Below are 27,216 nucleotides of genomic sequence, written 5' to 3'. Positions count from 1 at the left end.
TAGCGGAAGTTCCCGTTAAGTCCGCAATCTCTGGTGCTGATGAAGAAGGTGATAAACACAAAGCCGATAATTACAGGCCAGTCATCTTGACATGTGTTGCATGTAAACCTCGGAAAAGCATTTTTTCTGATTAATGGGTACATTAGCCATGTTTGCAAAATTATGAACTGCTTTGATAGAAAACAGTTCGGGTTTAGGAAACGTTATTCCACTGAAGCTCAACTTGTAGTATTTCACCATTTACTATCCAGTCTTCTTCAAAATGAAGACATTATTTACTACCCAGTCTTCTTCAAAATGAAGACATTTTGTTGAAAAAAAAAAAGCCAGCCATTATCCAAATACAAGATGACTGTGTGGTGTGTGGTAAATGAGGATAACTCCTTGCTGTTCACTACATTCTATGATACAATAATCATATTTGCAGCTAACATAGCAAGTCTAAATAATTTTTATTTCTCTTGGTGTGATGTATGGATATCAAACATTCAACAAAACGTTTATTTATTTGTGTAAATATTAATATTAAACAATTTGGTTTTGATTGACAAAAATCTTCAGTCAGGAAGAGTTATGCTGTTGTAGTGGAAATGCAACAAATGTAAGTCATATATCGTCCGCATTCAGGCAGAAGTGACTAAGGCCATTTTTTACTAATTTGAGATAAATGCACTACTGGGGTAAAGAAAACATGTTCTGCACAATAGCATGGTCATTATTTTAATAGAATTAACCATTTTGGGGGTACGGGTACCCTACCCTCTAATATGAAGACCATTTTTGAAGATTGACGTCCAGGCAAAAGTGACTAAGTGGACATAATCACTTAATATGTAACATAGTAGAAGGCATTGCAAAAAGAATTAGCCCAAAACGTGCAATAGCCTCGCAGTAATATAGAATCATACATCACTGATTTCTTAAAACCCATTTATCTCAAAACTATGTCTTTGGACTTAGTAACTTCTGCCAGAATGCCAATGATATATTGTATATAACATAATAAATATATCACTAATGGCTGCTTCTTGCATATTTTAATGATTATTCCAGTTCAATTTATATTTTCAAGTATTTTGCTCTAATAGTAGCCTATATTTTTCTTTGTAGGTTACTTCCAGAGTCAGTGAGGTGGCTCATGGCCAAAGGTAAAATGGAAGAAGCACAAAAAATTGTTCACAAAGCAGCTAAGATTAATGGAGTAGTCCTGTCTGAAAATTATTTCAAGAGTCTGACATCCCTTCACAGTATGACTGATGTAAGTTAACACCAATTTATTGAACATCATAATTTGAAATAATATTGAGAAGCATAGGCACAAAATGACCACAATTGCTAGCTTTCCTAGGTTAGCCCTAGGATTAGACATCAGATAAGTCTTTTTTTCAATCAGTCACTACTGATCTGCAATTAGGGCAGTCGCCCAGGTGGCAGATTCCCTATCTGTTGTTTTCCTAGCCTTTTCTTAAATGATTGCAAAGAAATTGGATATTTATTGAACATCTCCCTTGGCAAGTTAATCCAATCCCTAACTCCCCTTCCTATAAATGAATATTTGCCCCATTTTGTCCTCTTGAAGTCCAGCTTTATCTTCATATTGTGATCTTTCCTACTTTTCTTCTTCTTCTTCTTCTTCTTTTATGACCACATAGGATCACTTTAGTCAGTCCGTCGTTCAGGTCTCTTTGAAGGGATTGTTCGGGCTTTGCGGTCCTCCCAGTACTTCTTCAGACGCTCCGATCTTCGTGCCCTTTCCTCAGTTGAAAATGTGCGTGTTGTTGGTTTGTTTGTGTAAGGGTAAAGCGGAGGTTTGTATTCTTGAGTTTTGTATTCAATTTTATCTTATTTTTGGTGTCTTCTGTTGTAAGGCCTATTTCCTTCAGATCCTCTCTTACTTCTTTGATCCATTTACATCCTGTTGTGGTATTTTTTGAGACGAGATTGTGTTGTACTAGTTGTTTCAGAAGTCTCGAGTCCTGCATCCTCATGATATGTCCAAAGAATCCCAGTCTCCTCTTACGCATAGTATCTGTAATGGGTTCTAGCTCTTTGTACACGACTTTGTTAGGTATTAACCGCCACTGTCCATCTTTCTGATATTTTTTGTTGATACAGGTTCTTCCAATCCTCCTTTCAATTTTCTGAAGTCTGTCAGTCTTTGATTGTTTATTCAGGTAAAAGAGTGTTTCTGCTGCATATGTAGCTTCCGGTTTTATAACTGTGTTGTAGTGTTTTATTTTTGTATTTATTGATAGACATTTCTTTCTGTAGATATCCCATGTTAATTTTTGTGCTTTAGCTAATCTATTTGTTCTTACTTGGATTGAGATTTTTTCATTTAAGTTATGTGTTATTACTTCTCCAATATATTTAAACTGAGTTACTATTTTGATTTTATTACCATTTATGGTGACTTCTTTTAGCTGTGTTGGTTTTTGGGGCATAATTTCTGTTTTTTCAAATGATATTTTGAGGCCAATTTTATTTGCAATGTTTTGAAGTTCTGATATCTGGGTTTTTGCTTCTTTTATGTCCACTGCTAGTAATGCTAAATCCTACTTTTAAAGAAACCACTCAAACTTATTCTTCTACGGATGTCATTCCATGCCATCTCTCCACTGACAGCTCGGAACATACCACTTAAATGATGTAACATATACCAAAACTTGATGAAAAAACAAATAAATTAATGTATCCCAAAAACAAAACGTAAGAAACTTCCCGGGGTCACTGAAGTCACTTAGGTTACTTAGGTTTTTGGCCAGCACTTAAGGCCGCATGCTCTTTCTGACACCATGCAATCTTTTTCACGAGAAAATTGCAACGTAGGATTGACCAGGAATCAATTATCATAAATTTATTAAATATTTTGCAATATTAGAAATCTGTGACATATCTCATTCCAAAATATTGTGTATTGCCATATTATGTCCATGTTCACTAGACTATGTATGACCACAAGTTTGCTTGAAAGAGAATCAGGCATTGAACCATGATGTCATGAGCTATTTTGTGTGCAATGCTCCCTTGTTTCATGTTCTGCAACAAGGTTGGTAAACTCTTCTGAGTTCACTGACTGACACAGTCAATGTTCTTGATATATATGTGGCCTAATTTGGTATGGTATTTTTTTTTTTCACTTTTTCTAGCAATATTCATTTAATTTAACATAAATTGCATCATATACCTCTTCAAAGTCAGGTGGCTGCTGTTTAGAGACAATATTTTCTGGCAGTAGAGAGGAATCAAGATTATCATTAGAACAATGGGATTTCATGTTGTCTCACTGAATTACAATTACAGTATTGTTTTCCTCCTTCAACTCACTGAAAACTGTTACTGATTTGTTGGAATGCTATTCTCGATCATTTGGCCAATTTAACCATTGCCTTTTACATAAGCTCACCCTAGATCATGCCAACCAGGACAGGTGAGGGATTTTTACTTGGATCTGAAAGCCAATCCTAAGTCTACCCAGTTTATGTGAGAACAAGACAAAGATATTTCTGACGGTGAGAGAGGGGCTCTGATCTAAAATTACAAGAATAATGGCTGAGAAGATTCAGCACACACGCTGAGCAGCAGTTGCTTTGTAGGCCAAGGCCATTAAGGTCTGTAGCACTATGGGGTTTGGTTTCACCTAGATCATGCAGCTGACATGTTCATTATCATGGTATCAAATTGTGTTTCTTTCGTTTGACATTCTGAAAACTCTTCATCCAACATTTGGTCTTAAATTTGTTGTACCTTCATCAAATAAAAACTGTTTGTACAGTAGCAGCTATAAGTATTTTGACATTCATATTTTTGACCATAGATAGCGTAAATGATACCCATGATGCAAAAAAACAGAAGAGTAATTCATTACTTTACGTGCTTGTGTCTGAGTAGAGAGTTCAATGTTGTTTATGTTTCAAACCCATCAGTAAAGTGGGACTAACTATTTACTTGGAGACTAAGTATTTTGACATATGAGATTTTACTTATAACAATAAATTACCAACGTGTGATTTCCAGTTCTTTCTTTCTTCCAAACAGAGCAGTCACTACTGATTTGCAATTAGGGCAGTCGCCCAGGTGGCAAATTCCCTATCTGTTGTTTTCCTAGCCTTTTCTTAAATGATTGCAAATAAATTGGAAATTTATTGAACATCGCTCTTGGTAAGATATTCCAATTCCTTACTCCGCTTCCTATAAATGAATATTTGCCACAATTTGTCCTCTTGAATTCCAACTTTATCTTCATATTGTGATCTTTCCTACTTTAAAAAACACCACTTAAACTTATTCCTCTACTGATGTCATTCCATGCCATCTCTCTGCCAACAGCTTGGAGCATGCCACTTAGTCAAGCAGCTCGTCTCCTTTCTCCCAAGTCTTCCCAGCCCAAACTTTGCAAAAGAAATTTTATGCTACTCTTTTGTCGGAAATCACTCAGAACAAATCGAGCTGCTTTTCTTTGGATTTTTTCCAGTTCTTGAATCAAGCAATCCTGGTGAGGGTCCCATACACTGGAACCATACTCTAGTTGGGGGTCTTACCAGAGACTTACTTACATGCCCTCTCCTTTACATCCTTACTAAAACCCTTAAATACCCTCATAACCATGTGCAGATATCTGTACCCTTTATTTACAGTGATATTTATGAGATATCCCCAATGGAGATCTTTCCTTTTATTAACACCTAAGTACTTAAAATGATTCCCAAAAGGAACTTTCACCTCATCAATGCAGTAATTAAAACTGAAAGAACTTTTCTTATTTGTGAAACTCACAACCTGACTTTTAACCCCATTTATCATCATACCGTTGCATACTGTCCCTCTCACAACATTATCAAGGTCATTTTGCACTTGCTCACAGATATTACAATGGGGAAAAGGAAAGAGTATTCATTAGATCTTAGGCAAGCAGTGATTGCAGCTTTGAAGAGAGGCAAAAGCCAAGCACAAGTTGCAAAAGACTTCGGCCTTTCTATACAAATTGTAAATGTTTGGAACAGAACCATGGAACACTTTTAAATACACCTAGATCTGGTCACCCTAGAATTGTTACCCCTGCTGTTAAGACTCATTCGAAGGCAATGTGTTTCTGATCCTCGACGACAGCAGTAGCTGTACAGAATAATTTAGAAGAAAATTATAAGATCGAACTTGGCTTAACTACTATCAAATGGTACCTCAAACACCAAGGTTTAATGGGCCAACAACCAAGCAAGAAGCCCTTGATTTCAGCAAAGTGCAGGAAGGCCCGACTTGCCTTTGCTAAGAAATATGATGCGTGGATGAACAAGGAATTGAGTGAAGTACAGTGGAGGGGTGAGAGTAAATTCAATATGTTCAACTCAAATGGAAATTCCTTTGTCAGATGTCCAGATAACACACGTGATGAAGTATGATGCCAAAAACTCACAGTAAAATATGGGGGTGATTTTCTAGAACTGGAGTTGGTCCATGGTAAACATTGAAGGTATCATCAATGTTTGTATATGGCAGGATCATTGAACAACATGTGATACCGTATGCTAAACAAAACATATCTCATGGGTGGTTGTATATTTTTGTTGTTGTTGTTTTTAATGGCTTTACGTCGCACCAACACAGATAGGTCAGGTGGTTGTATCAGCATGACAATGATCCTAAACATACTTCCAAGTTTATCAAAACATGTCTGAGCAAGAAGCAAGTAAGAGTTATTGATTGGCCAAGTCAAAACCCTGACCCAAACCCAATTGGACATCAATAGGAGAAACTCGAAAAGGCATATTAAATGCAAATCATATACAAACAAGGAGGTGTATTTCAAAGCTTTAAATGAAGAATGGTCCAAAATTCCTGTCACATGCCTTGAGAAATTGGTGGACTCAGTGCCAACTTGATACGCAGCAGTTGTACAAGCTTATGGCTACCCAACTAAATACTAGATGATACGAAGTACATATAAACTTCTGGAATGCTTTTTCTGCTCAGTTATGTGTGTCAAAATATTTATAGTCTCCATGTATTACTATAGTATAATTATTTGTGTTATACATTTATGTTTGTATGAATGTAATGATTTGGTTGGGTGTAGAAATGGTCAAATTATTTGTGTTTGTACAAGTGTATGCATTATGTTAATAAACAATGAGACCAGAGCAATGTAATAATTTATCAAAATACTTATGACTGCTGTTGAATGTACAGTACAATTCATTTAGAGAGAGATAGGAACAGGAAAGGAAAACATAATAGGATGAATACAGTGACAGGTCAGGTAGAGATTATCCTTGTCCTTTTGTGTTCCCATGTTTATCCTTGTCTCCTATGTCTGTTGCTCTCTTTTCCCATACTGACCTGCCTTTGTGTTAGTTCTATTATATGTTCCATTCTTGTTCCTGTCTATCTCTATATGCTTTTTTTTTCCTCTTCTTTACGTCGTACCGACACAGATATGTCTTATGGCGACGATGGGACAGGAAAGGCCTAGGAATGGGAAGGAAGCGGCCGTGGCCTTAATTAAGGTACAGTCCCATCATTTGCCTGGTGTGAAAATGGGAAACCACGGAACACCATCTTCAGGGCTGCCGACAGTGGGGTTCGAACCCACTATCTCCCGGATACGAGCTCACAGCTGCACGGCCCTAACCGCTGTCTCTATATGTCTGGAGTTGACACTTGTTTGCTCCTTTCCAGTGTATGTGTGTGTGTTTGTTTGTTTGTTTGTTTGTTTGTTTGTTTGTTTGTTTGTTTGTTTGTTTGTTTGTTTGTTTGTTGCGTATTCAACCCAAAGGCTGGTTGGATCCTCAACAGGTCCACCATTAGCTGTAATAGATGACCTAGGTGTCACTGAAGAGGCGTACTAGGGAAATGAGGAGTGAGGTAGTTTCCCGTTGCTTTCCTCACTGAGCCAGAAGTTGCTATTGCATATCAGTCTGCCAAGCCCATTGGTGCATGCACCTACCGACCTATGAGTGACATTTTCACACCATTCATAACAGAGACTGGCTGCATAAGGAATGGCATTACTAGCATCACTCATACCTCAGCCACTTTCATATTGTCCAAGCCAAGGATAAGACTGAGACAGGTCAAACATATAATACTTATCTTTTGTCCATAATGCATCTTAGTGCAATGTCAAGTTTCAGTAGTAGTTAAAGGTAATACCTGAAACTTATTTGTAACCCCTTAATATTCACTTAAAGCAAGTTTATCTTGAACCGTGGCTGGAATTTCTGACTGACATTATGACACACAGCTGTCAACTATAGTGCCATCAGCTTTCCCCTCCAATTTGATATCTGGCATTGCAAAGGAATACTACTGCAACCTGATTCATGTCTCTAAAGAGCTGCATAAACATTCTACAGTAGTTACAGGTCCTGGCATCATGTCATAGACATTCACTCACTGTTGAGTATAAGGTTGTATTCGAAGTGCATCAGTGTTGCTGATTATGAGTTCTTACATGGCTGAAGAGACCCGTTCTAGAACTATACACTCTATTGGTACGCTGGCACATCAAATCTACCAAAGCTCCTTGTTGTTGTGGCACTTGGTGGTTATTTTTTATCTGATTTCCTCCTCCTTTTCTATGATCTACCCATATTTTAATGAATTAATGCCTTTGGCACTGTTGTTCAAATGTTGTGGTCCCTCGTAGACAATATGTTCCACATCAGCCGATCTGATGCTGTTGTAAAATCCCCTACACAACAGTAGTCTTCTTCCTCCCTAACTGTTAAAGACCTTATTTAAACTATTTTATTTTTGTAATCTACTATGTGTGTATTCTTGCCTCAACTTCCTTTATCCTCCTTGATTTATTACCAATATTATACGGTACCTTATTTATGCATGCACATTTCTATGAATCATTAATGTGTCAATAGAGTAGATGATTAAGTATTATGAATAATTTATTAAGAACTTTATTTATTTTAAAATGATTTGTATCCAACACAGGTAGCACGCAAGAAGCCTCCACCACCAAAGAAAACAAGCCAACTCAAACAAATGGTGCGCTCAAAGATCCTCTTGTGGAGACTGCTCACTTGTTCCTTCTGTTGGTGAGTTATATAAATAGATTTCTACCCAAAGTGGGTATTTTATATTTATGTTACAAGTAAAACTAGTGCTATTGTCTGCATGAGCTCATAGAATACATACCTCACCAATATTTATTGTATTGTATATTCTTTGCCTTCGAGCAGCTTCCAGATAAAAGGCCTTCATACGTTTGTGTCGAACTATTATTTTCTGAAGAATTTTTAAACATTATTTTACATTTTATCATGCATTTTCTTAATTTTTAAGGTCATTTAATAATGTCATTTTAAGTGCATTTTTAAGTATTTATGTCTTCATCATCTGGGCCTTACTAATAAATGTGCAATTCTGTAACTAGTACAAACTGAAGCTATAGTTTCCTCTATATGTTTTGTGAATATATGTTTTTCTGAGTGGTGAGACCTTTCATTAAATTTGAAATCTTTTCCTTACATAATCCTCTGTTGTATTTATTATATACAGATTTGTGTTTAGTCATGATGATGCCTAATGTTGTATTATTTAAGAACAAATATTTTCTTTACATATATGGCACATTCACATTTCCACTGTTCTCGATACAAAAATAATCATCAGTCCATTTTTCTTTAAAAATATGGCACTGACTTTTTTCTGTGTTTGGAAAGGGACATTTTCACAAAGTATAAGAACACCTTCAAATATCCATAGCTAGAAAGAACATTATTTAACAGTAAATCACAATCAACCTCCCAAAATACTTTCTAGGTGTAAACTGTCCATTTCCTATGGATGTCCCAATATAGCTAGATCTAATCCCCAGTGGAATGCAGCAAGCTTTTTGCTGTCCAAGCAAGCACTGCAGCTGTAATTCCAAGAAACTAATGGGGAAATTGTAATTCTTACCTGCTTTTAAAGTGAGAATATGCATCTTAGACCTTTCCTACATCCCAGTAAGGGTATGGAAATATCACATCAAGAAGAAAATTACAAATACAGTAATTCAAAGATTTATCTCCTTTCTCTGTAAATTAAAATAAAGTTCTTGTTTGCTAGGTTTTTTGGTCACTATAGAGAGAATTTTGTCCAGGTCAGACCTATCCAAGTCTTAATCAAATTCTCATTGGGAATAGATGTAGAAGGTGATGCTCCAAATACTGTTCAACTTCACATAGTAACTAACCAGTCTAGCTACCATATATTCTTTGTTCTTTTTGTATTTACAAAATTGTTAAATAAAACTGGTAATGAGCATTTTTTTATTAATGTGTTTCTGCATTAAAATTTACTGCTGAATGAGGTAATATTAATATAGTGTATACACTGACTATTTTCATTTTATTAACATGACAAACTTTCTCTGTCAAATGATAATGGTAGCAGTTGTGGTAATTATTCTGTCTGAACAACATTTTAAATCATACTTAAATATTGGATGCTGAATTATTCACAACTTGATGGGAGTTGTTTTATCTTGATCTAGTTTATCAATAAGAATAAACTTTATACTGTCTTTACAGTTTATCATTGCAGTGGTATGATATGAATTATCATTTTTGTTCCAAGGATGAGCATTGCCTTTGTGTTTGCTGGGATGACTTTCAATGCCACATCCCTAGCAGGCAACAAGTATCTCAACTACATCTTGACGGGTGTGATAGAACTTCCCAGCCCTATAGCCACATACTACTGTTTAAACCGTATTGGCCGCAAGGTTAGCCTCTGTGGTTCACTCATTGCCAGTGGGATCTGCTGCTTCTTGTTCATTGCTGTACCAACAGGTATGTTACTGAGACTATTGATGAATTGAAAGTTTTTTGTGCTTGTAAATTCTAAGCAGCTGTCTGCACCATGTTGATTTTTTGTATATACAGTACTTCTGGTCTGATTAATGCTAGAAATTCATGCACTGGAAAATCCTTCTTTAACCTACAGTTTAGTAAGCTCAAGGGGGAGAAGGTCTAAGGCTTTTAACATAAATTTTAGGTAGTATTATGAAACATAAGACAAGATGACAAACATGGGATGCCCTAGAGAGAAAAGAAGCATACCAGGAGGCACATCATTCTTAAGGAATTCATGATGATCATGATTATGGAACATTTTACTTGTTAGTTTCATGAATATCCTCCACCCACCTTTATATGTGACTTGTGTGGCCACATGTTTCATGCAAAGATTGGCTTGATCAGTCATCAGCGTCATCTCCACAGAACCAACAGACTTTAAGAGGAACTGCAGGAGAAAAACGTATTCTCGGAAATGAGTAGCGGCCGACGACAATGTTGATGAGGGGTATATCCAGATGAAACTCCTCTCATCGAAAAGAACAGTGACACATCAAGGCAAAGTTATGATGGAAACACCAGAGATTTCAGCCTTACAAGGTATTAAATGACATCAAAAATTTATCAGTAAAAAAAAGTGGCATATCTTGCATTTCAGGAACTGAAGATATTGCTGCAAGTTTATGTATACATCAAATATTCTTAACCAAATCATAAATCCTCTGCAACTCCAGTAGTTTCAAAAGCACTTATTATCCTATTAAACAATTGTGTGTGCAATCAAAGATCCACAAACTTGACAATTGTAAAAATTGTAAATTTGTGTCCTCATCTTGAGGTAGTGCAGCTCTTTTCAGGCACACCCCCAATGGAACCACATACTCATCTTCCTGGAAATCTTACATTTCTGGCAGTACCGTAAACAGTACCCGGGTCTCTGACAATGACAGCTAATAATGCTAACAGTTGCACTATGGAGGTGGACTGCTGACAATTAATTTAGACACAAGTAAAATATGGATATAAGAAGAACCTAAACCAGATGCCCATCCAGCCAGTGAAGAGTCTTTGCAGCTTTTATTTAATTTCACTTTAACACATTATTCTAAAAAAATCTTTTTTTTTAGAAATATTTTTACTACAAATCTGAAAGGCGTAAGGTTCACAAATTCACTTCAGCGGAAGTAGCTCGGTGAACACGATTGTATTTATTCATGAGGTATATTTTTGGGCTTATGCCGTGTAATTAATTATAAAAACACACTCAACGCGTTTCGAAAGGAACCTTGCCTTTCTTCATCAGGAGACACAGAGAAAATGAAACGACGCATAACAGGTTGCTAGGAGAAAGCAACAAGGAACTTGAAATGGTGCCCTAAGATGTAAACGGGATGCCATTTTAGCCCCAGTTAGAGACAACGAATGGCAACAGCAAAGCATTATTCTCTAATGGTTCTGATTATAGGTAGCCATGATTCACTGAGGTTGTAGCCTGTATCGCGGTTGAAATTATCTGGGTGTTTACGTATTTCAACCGCCTCCCTGATAATTCTTGGGTGATATTGCTTTATACGGGCAAGAACATCCACTTCTTGGAACAAAACATCATGACCAGGTGTTAAGGCATGATCAGCAACAGCTGATTTATCAGGTTGGTTGAGTCTGATACATCTGGTATGTTCTTTGATGCGAGTACATACCGTTCTTGAAGTCTGCCCAATATAAACCTTGCCACAAGTACAGGGAACTCTGTAGATACCAGGTTGTTGCAATTTAGGCAAACTATCCTTAGTTGGTCGCAGGAGTTGCCTAATCTTAATTGATGTTCCAAAAACAGTTCGTACATGGTACCTACGTAAGATTTTAGCAATACGATCCGTCGTGTTATGTATGTAAGGTAGGTAAGCAGTTCCTTTTACATCTTTTTTCTTAACAGACGTCCGATTATGTGTCGATTTAAGAGCCGTTGAGATCGAAGCTCTGCTGTAACCGTTGCTCTCAAAGGTGGTTCTCAAGGTGTTAATTTCCTCTTGTAGAGCTGACACTTCACAAATCCTCCTGGCCCTGGTAGTCAGAGTTTTAAGGATACCATGTTTCTGGGCAGGGTGATGGTGAGAATCTGCGTGGAGATATCTATTGCTGTGTGTAGGCTTACGATAAATGCTGTGTCCTAAAGATCCATCCTCTTTCTTGGTGACGAGAACATCTAAAAATGGTATTTTGCCGTCAGGTTCCATTTCCATGGTGAATCAAATGGAAGGGTGCTGGCGATTAAGGTGATCCAGAAAGTGACTAAGATTGTCTTCACCTTCCGTCCATACGACGAACGTATCATCCACATAACGCCACCAGATCTTCGGTTTGCAAGGTGCCAATGACAAAGCTTTCTCTTCGAAGTTTTCCATGAAGAAATTAGCCATAACAGGAGAGAGAGGACTTCCCATGGCCACGCCATCTGTCTATTCATAATATTTCCTATTCCATAGAAAGTAGGAGGAGGTCATGCAGTGGTAGAAAAGCCTTGCGATCTCTTCAGTGAAAATATCATTAATGAGAGACATAACACTATCAACAGGTACTTTCGTAAACAGAGACACCACGTCGAGACTCACCAAGATATCGCCTGGCTGAAATGATATAGTTTTTAACTTCTAAATGAAATGTGTGGAATCGTTAATATAGGAAGGGGTGTTACCCAGGTGTGGTTGAAGAAGACTACCTAAATATTTAAAAAGGGCATATGTCGGGGAACCAATTGTACTCACAATAGGCCTAAGAGGAACACCTTCCTTATGTATTTTAGGAAGCCCATATAGTCTCGGAGGAATAGCATCCCCTGGAAGGAGATTCTTCGCTGTATCTTCTGGAATAGAAGATTGCTTGACCAATTTTAGGGTCGCATTTGAGTAGTGAGTTGTGGGATCATGACTGTTAATCCTGTGCATGGGATCAGCTAACAAAGACAAGATCTTGTTGTCATAATCATCCTTATCCATCACCACTGTCGCGTTACCCTTGTCAGCGGGGAGAACGAGATCTTTTAGCGCCTGGATTTCACCTTGTTTTTTTTTTAAAGGAGAAAGTAGGAGGAGGTCATGCAGTGGTAGAAAAGCCTTGTGATCTCTTCAGTGAAAATATCATTAATGAGAGAACACCATCAACAGGTACTTTCGTAAACAGATACAGATTGGAAAGGAATAGAGTTAGAAATGGCTGTGAAAGTAAGGAGAAATTGAAGGAACTCACTAGAAAATTGAATCTAGCAAAGAAGTCTGCTAAAGATAACATGATGTCAAGCATAATTGGTAGTCATACAAAATTTAGTGAAAAATGGAAGGGCATGTATAGGTACTTTAAGGCAGAAACAGGTTCCAAGAGGGACATTCCAAGAATCATTAATGAACAAGGGGAGTGTGTATGTGAGGATCTAGAGGATAGAGGAGGTGACTAATACTAAAGAAGTATTGGAATTTATCTATGATAACAACAACATTTATAATAAGATACAAAAGTTGAAAAGTAGAAAAGCGGCTGGAATTGATAAGATTTTTGGGGATATACTAAAGATAACGGGTTGGGATATAGTACCATATCTGAAGTAATTATCTGATTATTGTTTCCATGAAGGAGCTATAGACGTGTTTCTGCAACCCTGATCAAACTTTCATCGTACTATGGGAGGATGTAATCAGAAATCAGAAAGAATGCCTTCCCAAAGCTTACATGCAATGCATGTCAAACAGACTGGCCTGTAATTTTCAGCCTTATGTCTATCAGCCTTTCCTTTATACACAGGAGATACTATAGCTATACCATGTGCTAGGCTGGGCTCATCAGTTGGTACCTAGCACACCTACCAAGACACTGGCTAGTGCATACCTAGCACACAGGGGCGAAACGCTGGCAACCAGGAATGAGTTAGCTAGAAAATTTATAATGTCCAATAACGGACCATTTATATTGGTATTATACATTTACTCATTCGGAACAATTATTTCAGATTCCCTATGGGAATCAACATCTATATCATCTGATGGCCAAGCAGGCATCAATTTTTGGTAATGAGACAGTCTCTCGTAGTACATTGGCACTGCCAGTAGCTACAATTAGCCTACACAGTGGCCTCCACGGTATGCACTAGCCAGCGTCTTGGTAGGTGTGCTAGGTACCAACTGATGAGCCCAGCCTAGCACACGGGGGCGAAACGCTGGCAACCAGGAATGAGTTAGCTTGAAAATTTATAATGTCCAATAACGGACCATTTATATTGGTATTATACATACCACTTAGTCGAACAACTCTTCTTCTTTCTCTCAATTCTTTCTAACCCAAACTTTGCAACATTCTTGTAACGCTGCTCTTTTGTCGGAAATCACCCAGAACAAATCGAGCTACTTTTCTTTGGATTTTTTCCAGTTCTTGAATCAGGTAATCCTGGTGAGATGGTCCTGGAGTTGGTCAAGAACTTCAGATCTCCACAATTCAGCCTGTCTTGAGACCCGACTGGTGAGGTGAACCTCATGTTGACTGGGAATTTCAGATTCCTGCAATTCGGTATGTCTCGAGGCCTCGCTGGCAAGGTGAACCTCCCATTGGCCGGAAGTTTCAGGTCTCTGAATGCCTGAAAAGGCAAGCGTCACATTGAGCAGGAGATTCAGCTGACCGCCTTTTGGACATAGTTCTAGCTTCAGCTCATTTTGTCAAGAGAGTAGGACTTGATCTCTTCGGCATGATTCTGAGAGTTAGGCTATATATTACAGTATTTAAAAATTTGGAGATGGTGGTGATTGCTGTTTTAAAGGCAAGAACAACTTGAAGGACAGAGAAAGAAGGTCCAAAACTGAATAAGAGATGTGAAATGTATGAAAAATGAAATGTGAAATCTGTCCCCTGTTATTGAAGATGAATAATAATTAAACAACTTGAAGGAGGAAAAAAGAAGTCTGAACCTTTGACAAATGAAGGTATCAGCAAAGAAAATGGAAGAACGATGAAAGGTAGGAAAATTACGTGGTGTTCATAGATCTAGAAAAAGCATTTGATAATGTTGTTTTGACCAAACCATGAGATTCTAAAAGTGATCAGGATCAGATATTGAGAACGAAGAATTATCTACCATTTGTACAAAAATCAGTCTCCAGTGATAAGAATCAAGGACTTTGAAAAAGACGCAGCAATCCAGAAAGGAGTTTGGCAAGGCTGCAGTAAAGGCGGTAAAGGAAATCAAAGAGGAATTTAGAAAGGGAATCACAATCCAAGGAGAGGAAATCAAAACCCTGAGATTTGCCAATGTTATTTTATCTGAGACTTCAGAAGATATGGAAAAATTACTGAATGGTGTGGACAGAGTCTTGGGGAAGGAGTACAAGATCAAGATAAGTCCAAAACAAAAGTAATGGAGAGCAGTCAAACTAAGTCAGGTGATGCAGGATATATTAGATTAGGAAATGAAGTCTTAAAGGAAATAGATTAATATTGTTACTTAGGTAGTAAAGTAACAACGGCAGAAGTAAGGAGAACATAAAATTCAGACTAGCACAAGCAAGGAAGACCTTTTCTAAGAAAAATAAATTGCTCACTTCCAACATTGTTGTAGGAATTAGAAAGATGTTGTCAAAGACTTGTGTATGGAGCGTGGCATTGTATGAAAGTAAATTCATCGATGATAATTAGCTCAGAAAGAAAGAGAATAGAAACCTGTGAAATATGGTGTTGCAGAAGAATTTTGAAGGTGAGATGGGTAGATTGAATCATGAATGAAGATATACTGAATCGAATTGGTGAGAGACGATTGATTTGGCTAAATTTGATGAGAAGAAGAGATAGAACGATAGGAAATATTTTAAGACACCCAGGACTTGTTCATTTGGTTTTTGAAGGAAGTGTAGGTGATAAGAACAGTATGGGAAGTTATGAATTTGACAAGCAGATTAGAGCAGATGTAGGATATAGTAGTTACGTAGAAATGAAAAGATTAACACAGGATAGGATAGCATGGAGAGCTGCATCAAACTAGTCTATGGACTGATGACTCAAACAACAAGAACATCCATAAAGGGCAAACAGCTTTTTTTATCATCTTCTTCTTCTTCTTCTTCTTCTTCTTCTTCTTCTTCTTCTTCTTCTTCTTCTTCTTATTCTTCTTCTTCTTCTTCTTCTTCTTCTTCTTCTTCTTCTTCTTCTTCTTCTTCTTCTTCTTCTTCTTCTTCTTCTTCTTCTTCTTCAATAGTTAACTCAATTTTCAATGCTCTATGTCTCAAAAATATGGAATTCATAGTCTTTTTGTGGAACCACATTAGAAGCCTGTAATATCTTAGCCAGGTATTACAAAAATTTTTACATGTAAGAGCAGTGATGAACCTGTCTAGTTGTTCATTGTTGTGCTGATGACCAATAATGCTAAAAATAATTGCATTTAATTTTAGAGAACATTAAAAGTTGTGTTATTTGGTAATGAGTGCTAAAAGATTACTTAAAACACTGTTTAAGATGACAAAGGTACACACTGAGCTCGATAGCTGCAGTCGCTTAAGTGCGGTCAGTATCCAGTATTCAGGAGATAGTAGGTTTGAACCCCACTGTCGGCAGCCCTGAAAGTGGTTTTCCATGGTTTCCCATTTTCACACCAGGCAAATGCTGGGGCTGTACCTTAATTAAGGCCATGGCCGCTTCCTTCCCACTCCTAGCCCTTTCCTGTCCCATCGTCGCCATAAGACCTATCTGTGTCGGTGCGACGTAAAGCAACTAGCAAAAAAAAAAAAAAAAAAAAACCAATCCCTCTCTTAATTATAATATTTACATCACACTTAATATTTACTTGGAGGTCATGTTAGCCTAATGTCATTGTCACTGTCTTCTCACAAATTTGGCCTTGGTTCGAATTCTGGCCGATGTATATGGGAATTTTGAAATGAAAAGTGGTGTCCTTGTGGTTTACTTGGAGGTCATGTTAGCCTAGTGTTATTGTCACCATTTTCTCACAAATTTGACCTTGGTTTGAATTCTGGCTGATGTATATGGAAATTTTGAAATGAAAAGTCGTGTCCTTGTGGTTTAGGTTCCATGTAAAACTGTAGGTCTCATGGTTATGACCACAATATCAACAGTCATGTAAAACTAGAAGCTTGCTTAATTTTATTCAATATGTTTACTACATAATTGTTGTTTAATTCACAGAAATGACGTGGCTGCGTATAGTGCTGTACCTGGCAGGGAAATTCAGCATTACCATCTCGTTTGATGTCATCTATATCTTTGCTGTGGAGATGTTCCCAACAGAACTGCGCCAGTCCATGTTGGCTGGCTGTTCTGTAATGGGAGGTTTGGGACCCATAGCTGCCCCTCAGGTGCCCTTACTGGTAAGAACCCTTGCATTTTAGAACGATATTTAATCAAGAAAGTTGTTCAGTGAAACTAACCATAGCGAATGGTGACACAAATCTTGCTGCTGGTACCGAGAAGTAGGGCTAAAACAATCAGGTGTGGTAAAACCCATCATCGTTACGATTTCTAAAATTTCCCACCCTACCATCTAATACAAACTCATGGGAATGCTTTTATTAAAAGATTTCTACTACTCGGAGTCAGGCCAATAATGCTCAGCTAACAACCAGCTTTTGGGAGTCATTTGTAAGTCGACAAACAAATTGGGTCAAATATTCATTTATAGGACGAGGTGTAAGGGGTTGGAATAAACTATCAAGGGAGATGTTCGATAAATTTCCAACTTATTTGAAAAAGTTTGAGAAAAAGCTGGGTAAACAATTGATAGAGAATCTGCCAGCTGGGTGACAACCCTAAATGCAGATCATTGATGACTGACTGATAGCATGAAATATTAATAATGAACCTTCTGACTGGATGAAAACAGTAATTGCACCTATCTACGTATAAGCAAAGGAACAGACAGGGTTGCAACAACTATCGACATATTTCATGGATCAGTATACCAGGGAAGGTGTTCATTTGCATTTTGGAAGGGTGAGTGTGATCATTGGTTGAGAGTAAGTTGGATTAAAACCAGTGTGGTTTCAGACCACAAATGGGCTGTCAGGATGAGATTTTTCAGTATGTGCCAGGTAATTGAAAAATGCTACGAGAGGAATAAACAATTACGTTTAGGTTTCGTAGATCTAGAGAAGGCAAATGACAAGAGTAACGAGGGAAAAGATGTTGAGCATACTGGGGGACTATGGGATTAAGGGCAGATTATTAAAAGCAATCAAAGAAATTTATGTTGACAATTGGGCTGCAGTGAGAATTGATGGTAGAATGAATCCTTGGTTAACCTTTGTTGTTCATAATTTACATGGATCATCTACTGAAAGGTATAAAGTGGCTGGAAGGGTTCAGTTGGGTGGAAATAAAGCAGTTTGTCCTATGCTGACGACTTGGTCTTAATGGCAGATGGTGCTGCAAGCCTGCAGTCTAATATCTTGGAACTTGAAAATAGGTGCAATGAGTATGATATGCAAATTAGCTTTGCCAAGACTAAATTTATGTCAGTAGGTAAGAAACCTAGGAAAACTGTATGTCAGATTGCAAATACAAAGCTGGAACAGTTAAATAATTTCAAGTATTTAGTATGTGTTTTCTCCCAGAATAGCAGTATATACCGAGCGTGTTAACCGTGCGGTTAGGGTCTCGCAGCTGTGAGATTTCATTCGAGAGATAGTGGGTTCAAACCCCATTGTTGGCTGCTCTGAAGATGGTTTTCCATCTTCACACTAGGCTGTACCTTAGTTACGGCCACGGCTGCTTCCTTCCAACTCTTAGGCCTTTCCTATCCCATCGTTGCGGTAAGACCTATCTGTGTTGGTACGACAGTAAAGCAAATGGTAAAAAAGGATGGTAGTATAGTAAGTGAGATTGAATCAACGTGTAGGAAAGCTAATGCAGTAAGCTCACAGTTGCGATCAACAGTATTCTGTAAGAAAGAAGTCATCTTCTGGACGAAACTATCTCTACATTGGTCTGTTTTCAGACCAGCTTTGCCTTACAGACTGGAAGATGGGTGGACACAGGATATCTTATTTATAAGTTAGAAGTAACCGACATGAAAGTAGCAATAATGGTCACTTGTACAAACAGGTGTGAACAATGGCAGGAAGGTACTTGGAATGAGGAGATAAAGGCTAAGTTAGGAATGATCTCTTTTGATAAAGCTGATCGCATAAACCGGATTCGGTGGTGGGATCAATGTGAGACGAATGGTGGAAGATAGGTAACCTAAGAGAATAACGGACTCAGTCTTGCAGGTTAAGAGAAGTAGAGGGAGACCAAAATGATGATCGTTACACTCTGTTTCTAATGATTTAAAGATAAGAGGTATAGAACTAAATGAGGCTGCAGATCTAGTTACAAATAAAGGATTGTGATGGCATTTAGTAAACTCACAGTGGCTTGGAGACTGAACACTGAAAGGCATAACAGTCTATAATGAAGATGTATGTATGGATGATGTAGTTCTATCTGAAAAGTGTACAGGTACTCAAAGAAGGAATGAGTGCATGATATTGTAGACACTTTTTTTTTCAGAAGTATTGAATGTATCAGTATAGTGTTTGTTGTGAGTATCTGCAGGGCTTGTTTCTACATAAGGAATGAATAATACTTTGATAATAATTACAAATAAATCTGGTAAGATATTAAATTCTAGGAATATGCAATATCATGTGCAGCTGTACACAACACCACTTATAAAAGCTAAGGAACGGAAAGGAATCTGTATTCATCTTTATCTTTTTTCTCCCTTCCCATTTCCTGTCTTTATTCACCCTCTGCCTCATCCTATGCTTCCCAGTTCAAGACTGAAAATCTGTCGAGAGGGTTTCTCAGTGGGTGTTGATGTCTGCCCTCCTAATGAAGTTGGGAAACAGAAACAAGCGTGTCATGTGCTAAGAAGAATTCTGGATGAACTAGGACTAATGAGGGGGCAGTCAATGTATTTGAAAACGGTGGTATATGAAGATGTGGAGATTGTTCGTATCACTTTTTCTTTCTATTTTTCTGTCTTCCTATACTGACCTGTCATTGTGTTTATTCTACCTAATAAATTGACAATATGAAGTAATGTTTTTTGTGCATGTTACAGGCACGATATATGGAATCATTACCTCTGTTGCTCTTCGGAAGCACATCAGTGATATCAGGAATTTTAGCACTTCTTCTACCAGAAACTATTGGTATCAAGTTACCAGACACTGTGGAGGAGGCAGAGAATCTGAGCAAAAAGAGAAGACAAGCACCTAAGGATACGCCTGTTCAGGGAGAAAATGAAGGACTGAAAACAGAAGTGCCTTAATAACACTGTATACAGTGCATTTGTGTTCCAAGTGTCTTAAGCTGTGCTTTATGTCAGTAGGACACAGCCTTTATATTTTGATCTAGTATTAGTAAATTGTGTTTTTGAATAATCGTAACAGCCTTAAAGACTGATTTATGAATGTTTTTATTTTCATAATCAGTATACCAGTGTAAGAGATCTTAGTGGATGATACGCTAAATACTTTAAAGATGAATGAAAGCCAGATAATATTGAAGGTTTAATATCTTCATACAGTTGCTATATAATTCAACTAAAAACTTCATGTTGTATAATATGGTATCTCAAATGTACTTTATTTTTAACATTTGGTAACAGTAATTTTATATTCAGACTTCTTCCTGTAACTGATCTCAGTAAACATATTTTATACAGTACTGTAGACCTATGAAAACAATTAGACAGTGCTATTTATATTAGGAAGGAGTAGTAGAAGTCTGGAAGTTAATATGTTAATCTTTTGACTGGAAGGGCTACTTTTTGACATCTAATAGAAGCAAGGGTTCATTCCTGTTCTCCTGCCTTCCAGATGACTGATAATTTGCTCAGCGAGCTGTAAAACTGAATATTGGGGAAATTTTCTTGATCTAGGAATTCTTCCTGAGGGTAAGGTTCATTTTAGGCAGGAGGTCAAAATATGTAGCTTTTAACCTCTATATCCCCATCTGACGAGTATGACAGTATGTGTATTATGAATGTGTTTTGTAGGAACACTCAAGTTGGCTAGTGTGAACTTTCTACAAAAATACACTTAAAAGAATATGATTCTATAATACACTGAATTTAGGTACACGTTTGGCAAATAGCAAACTTAAAGTCATAAAGTGAAAAACTACCGTAAATGAAATAAAGAAAAAAAATATTATGTCTCTTCAAACAATCAGGTTTGACCCCCATGTAAGTGTTTTAAAGTTTTATTTCTTATCTGGAATGTATAACATTCCCAATAGTTCTTACACTCCCATTTGATACGGTAATGAATATTTCTCTCTATATCTGGAGAAACCTTCAGTTTCAGTACTTACTCCATTTTTTCAATGTCTTTATGCAAATTTTTAACCTTACACAAGTCTATTAATAAAATATAAATAGAAGGGGATAAAAATGTAGATTAGGTAATATACAAAAGGCATTAATATGTACAAGAATGATTACAGTATATGAGAAATAGTTTTATTCGTATTCTTACACAAACAAAAAAAATTGTTAATGCTGGTATGCATTTTCTACAATGGTAACAGACTCTTTGTCCACCTCACTAATTCAAGCCTAATGCAACTAATGTTATCTTAGAAACTGGAAATACATGTGCCTTCAGCTAAAGAGAATAAGCAAGATACATTTCCCTCCAAACACATCTCTATATTTGGACTGAATGAGGTTACACTTCATGTAGACCTTATGGTTTTGCTAATGCCTGTCATATATTCTAACCACTGAGTAGTGCTTGCTCTAGATGGGAAATTTCCCAGCAGTGTTTTCTGTATTCTCTCAGATCTTCTACTAGTTGTAGAGACTTGATTGATATTCATTGTACCAGTATCATCATTCCACTTACAAAGATTTGACAGAAGCTTTTGTTGTGCAGATTTCCAAATAATTTCCTGTTTGGACAATGTTATCACTGCATTGACATGGGATTGATACAGTCCTACAGTACACAGCATAAAATACAATATCAACTGTACTGGACGAGTTGGCCGTGCGGTTAGGGGCGCGCAGGTGTGAGCTTGCATCCGGGAGATAGTAGGTTCAAATCGCACAGTTGGCAGCCCTGAAGATGGTTTTCCATGGTTTCCCATTTTTACACCAGGCAAATGCTGGGGCTGTACCTTAATTAAGGCCACGGCCGCTTCCTTCCCATTCCTAGATCTTTCCTGTCCCATCATCGCCATAAGATCTATCTGTGTCGGTGGGACGTAAAGCAAATAGCAACCATAAAAAAATAAATCACCTGTACAGTATATTTTAAAAGTTGGCATGCAGTTATTAAAGATTTAATAAAAGATTTAAATTCATATTTTTTTCCTTGTGTATGGAATTTCAGTCAGGACTGAGAATTATTTTTTTGGAATCTGGAATTACTTCTATATTTAGTGACACACCAATTTATTTCTGCACAAAAGACATAAACATCTTAGAAATCACTCTTGAAAATTAGAAGTTGCAGCACAACTGAAACAAATCATCAGATATTTTTCATGATCCTAACAGATGATATGGACAATAGAGTGTCCAATAAAGATTCTCTGATAGAGATATGGGAAAGTCTAGGCCACATATTGTACCTGCTTTGTTTCTTTACTTGTTGGCTTCCTACCAAGAATACAACTACACAGTACTGTACACAGTCTATTTGTTTTACTATTTTAGTTTGCATGGGACATATGATTCAAAGAGAAAATGCCAGCATACAAAATTGGAAATATCGTGTTATTAGCTCACACTGGGAATTCAATTAATATGAGAATATATTTTCCTTAAACTAAGTGTTTTTCAGCAGCTCATTTCATTGTGTGTTTGGAAGGCAGTTACTTTTAAAAATCCAGAAAACAAGGAGTGTCCTTTTATATGAAATGGGTTCATTTGATGAGAAAGAAATTACAGTATATTTTTTAATGTATATCACTTTTAGTTTGTTGAATACTTTTTAATTTTAACAAGCTGCAGTTGGGTTTGGCAATGGAAGGAAGACTGTGTTGCAAGGATAAAGTGATTAGATCATGTAAAGAAGGATATTGGAGACCATGATACCTAGGTATAAAATTGCAGGGAAGAGATAGCTTGACCATCAAATGTGTAGGGAACAAAGGAGAACTTAAAAATATTTAGTAAGTCAGGAAATAATTCCAATAACTGGAGGTGTAATGCTGAAAATATCCTACCTGACTCATTGAAAGGATATGAAGATGACCAAAATGAAACTGACTCCTCTCAGAACTCTAGGTTTGCCAAACAAGTAATAATTGTCTGTGCTCAGTGTTGGACACTAATATACTGGTCCCTCTTCAAGTTGAAAACAATTTCTCCAGTAAGCCAAAGGAAAATTTGCCTTAGAAAATATTACAGCTTCCACAGATTCTAAAGTACTTTTTGAGCTTAATTCATTATAAACTATATAATTTTAGTTCATTATGCTGATCATATTGCTATAGTTTTCAGCAAAGTACTATTAGTATATCTGCAATGAAATGAAGGAGTTTCATTTAAGAGTACAAATTATATTAGTACTTATATTCAAGTAGGATTGGTATACTGATAAATACACTTGTTTTAGAGAATATTTAAGAAATCTATGATGTATTTTAACAATAATTTTATTGAACTTTTTCTGATACATATTTTGCAAGTGTACATACTTTGTATGTAAACTTTTACTTATTTTCATGTTGTTTTTGTAGGTACTTATAATCAATTTTTGGGTGGTGTATCACCATTCAAAAATTATTGCTACATTTTTATAGCTGTGTACTGTCAATTATTAAATTACTCTCTGTAAATATATTGAGTCAGTTTATTTGTATTAAAAGATAAGCCTTTTCCCTCAGACTATTTAATATATAGTATATTCTCTACAAAATTCCTCTATGATACATTCCATATTTAAATAATGTCTGTACTGCTTTAAATCATAAAACAATCTATTACTTTACACACCAGCATAAAATAAAAAATAGGTGACCTATTTCTCTTTTGTTTTGCTTTATATTACAAACAGCACACTAATTTTGAAATGATGAAAACAATGCTTCTAAGCAAACACACTTTTTATTATTGTTTTTATTTTTATTTTCTGTACCAAATAAAAATGTTTATTAAGGGTTAGAAATTTCATTTTGATTGGTCCATACTGAACTGAGATTACATATATATTTATTTAAGTAAAATTTACGATTCCACCTATTCAATACAATGTACTTTTGCAATGCAGTTTTTTACATTACAGTTTAATATTTATTTGGTACCAGTTTTGACCCTCTTCAGGGTCATCGTCAGCCATAAACATTCAATTATACAATTCAGTCGAAAGGTCCTAAAACAAAACCCACAACAAAACTAATAAAATTTGGTTAAGAGAAGAAATTAGATTTTTATATAAGAAAAGATCTTTTTAAAATCATAGGTTATACAAAACTCACCTTGCAGTGACTAAAGTACTCTTAACACATGGGTGATGGGCCCCGAGAAATCTCGTAGTACGCTCGCCAGCGGTAGGCGACGGACCCCGAGAAATCTCGGTTTTATTCACAACATTGTTTTCGGTCTTCTTGTGACATCTCTTCACCATATATTGAACTATTTCGGACTTGCACATTGAGTAGAATAAATCGTAGATGTATATCTGCCATTTTTCTTTTATTCACGCCCTCTTTTATTCTTTGATTTAGTTTCAAAACGTCGACTTTCTTTCTGCCGGTTCAGTCAATGACAATACGGTATTAACTGGCGACGATATTTTAGAAGAATTATATGCCGATGATTGTTCAAATGGATATAGTGATAATGAATTAGTGGAAACTGAATGTGAGGGTGATAGTGGAAGTGATATTTAAGCCTCTACACGTCGTAATTTACCTAGTGTGCTTATTTATTAAAGTGACTCTGACGAGGACAACGATGTAAACATTCATGATGTGTTAGGAATTGACGATGAAGATGGTTTTGTAAAGGCAGATCCACTACTACTAGGGGCATTGGAGAGTACTCATACCAACTTTAAAGATAAAATCTTGACTGGTTTAATATTTATGTACATTTTTATAATCATGTGCACCCTAGTGTGCTTAGTAGGAAAATGTCCGGTCCACAGGGTATGTGACAAGCTCAAGCATCCGGTCAGCAATGTGTTAAACGCACAATGCAATCTTTTTCAAAACCAAGCAGATAATAGATTATTCAATGAATTATCCAAGAAGCAGCAAAACTTGGAGAAAAAACTGGACAAACTAAAAATCTCTAAGCCTCACAATAGCCAGACTAAAAGTATCAATAAAATTACGAACGACTGCAAGCAATTTCACCCACCAGTCATAAATTTATCTGCAAAATCTTTGAGTGAAGACAAGCATTCAATCTTAGCCAAAGGACCCAAACATAACTGGCCCAATTTGAACGCACTTAACTTAGCCACCACCATAATTACAGAATCAGAGTTAGCCATCAACAAAATGCCAGTAGACAAACAAGATGAACTAAGAATCGACTAAAAAAGAAAACTGAACAACATCTTCCTCCGAAATAATCTAACCAACCCTACTAACTACACCAACAACAAGGATTTAATAGCTGAACAAAAACGCTTATACGATTAAGAAGATTAATGACAATGATATTATTGTTACTAAGGCCGACAAAGGCAACACAAGCGTGGTCATGGACAAAAAAGAATACATCAGCAAAACAAAGAATTTCTTTACAGACAGTTCTTTTTCCATAGTCAAAAAAGAACCCACCTAAAAAATTCAATGACTACTTAGACCCTTAAGAACACTTCTTACCTGTTTACAGACCAAGAAAAAGCTAAACTCACAAGCATGAACCCAGGTCTCCCTAACGCAAAAGCCCTTCCTAAATTAAAAAAGGCTGGTGTTCCCATTTGTCCAGTCATCAATTACAGACCAAGCCCCTTATACAAAATGTCTCAATTTATCCAAAATTGTTATAAAAAATTACCGGTACCAATTTCTGTCTAAAAAATCCATTAAAAACATATCTGAACTAATAGATAAGTTAAATAGGTTCAACATTCAATCTAGTCAATCCATTCATTCTTTTGATATTGTGAATATATACCCTAGCATACAAGTACTTAAATTATACCCCATTATCAAGAATAACCTAAATAAATACAGCCATTTGAGTAAACTAGGAATCCAAGATTTCATGACTGTTTTAAAATTAGTCGTAAACAATAACTTCTTCACTTTCGACAACATCATATACCAACAGGAAGGATTGGCTTTGGGCTCACCGACCTCGGGCATTTTAGCAGAAATCTACCTAGACTTTCTTGAACACATTAAAATTGAAAACGACAAAAAAATTTGACAATATTCACTTCTGGGCTAGGTATGTTGATGTCGTTTTTGTAATCGTGGATGAAAAATCAGTCGATGCTGCTACCCCTCTCCTCAGACTTAAAAACATTGATTCTCACATTAAATTTACACTAGAAACTGAGATTGATAAAAAAAATAACCTTTTTAGATTTAGCCATCATCAGACACCTAAACTTTTTAACTTATAAGATTTTCAGGAAACCAACTCAAACTGGCTCCACTATTCATCGAGATTCAATACACCCCCAGACCCACAAACGAGCGACTTACAATAGCCTAGTTCATCGGGCATTCAATGTACCGATGTCTAAGAAAGGTTTAAAAGACTAACTGAACACTATTCGCGGTATCGCTAAATCCAACGGTTTCAATAGTCATTTTATAGAAAGATAATCAACAAATATAAACATCGTCCTAAAACCACACTTAAGAAAGAGATACCCAATTTTCCTACAATTTCCACTTTCACATTTAATAAGGAAATCTACAAAGTCACTAACATTCTCAAGAAACACAACGTAAAAATAGCTTTTAAAACCAGCAATAAAAATGCAGTTATTCTACATAACACTACATCTATCAATAGGATTAACAGATTTTTAAAATCGGGAGTCTACAGGATTAAGTGTAATGCCTCTAATTTTTCATACATGGGGCAAACCGGGAGGAATTTCAGTATAAGATATTTGGAACATACTAACACCATAAGATACAATAAATTCTCGGCAGTCGGCCAACATAATGCAGGATTACAACCATAGTTTCACCAGCATCAAGCAAAATATGGATATCCTCGAAACAGTAAATAAAGGCCCTTTACTTAATATAATGGAAAACTGTTTTATGCACTTAGACTAGTACTTTAATTCTAATTATAATCTTAATGACATCTCTGAGAAACCTAATATTTTATTTGACTTTTTTTTTTAATGCTATTTGTTCGGGGCGTTTACCTATAGAGATCTTTTGCCCCTACTTGCAACATATGATATGAACCTGCGTGTAATTGGAAATGCGGAAATGTAGAGTGTTGAAT

General features: G+C 36.5%; 1 protein-coding gene across 1 annotated transcript in view; it reads left to right on the top strand.

Moving 5' to 3' along the window:
* The window catches only part of LOC136877260 (organic cation transporter protein), a 265,111-nt gene extending 241,492 nt beyond the window's left edge, over nt 1-23,619 (top strand). The window contains exons 6-10 of the mRNA XM_067151141.2: nt 1,111-1,258; nt 7,948-8,051; nt 9,577-9,791; nt 16,974-17,155; nt 19,891-23,619. Of these exons, the coding sequence (XP_067007242.1) occupies nt 1,111-1,258; nt 7,948-8,051; nt 9,577-9,791; nt 16,974-17,155; nt 19,891-20,100 (859 nt within the window). The 3' untranslated portion in view covers nt 20,101-23,619. The remainder of the gene's footprint in view (nt 1-1,110; nt 1,259-7,947; nt 8,052-9,576; nt 9,792-16,973; nt 17,156-19,890) is intronic.
* The last annotated feature ends 3,597 nt before the right edge of the window (nt 23,620-27,216 follow it).

Source organism: Anabrus simplex, chromosome 1 (genome assembly GCF_040414725.1).
Source record: "Anabrus simplex isolate iqAnaSimp1 chromosome 1, ASM4041472v1, whole genome shotgun sequence".
Classification (NCBI taxonomy): domain Eukaryota; kingdom Metazoa; phylum Arthropoda; class Insecta; order Orthoptera; family Tettigoniidae; genus Anabrus; species Anabrus simplex.
The sequence above is the reverse complement of the archived record's forward strand: the minus strand, read 5'-3'. Positions and strand labels throughout refer to the sequence as shown.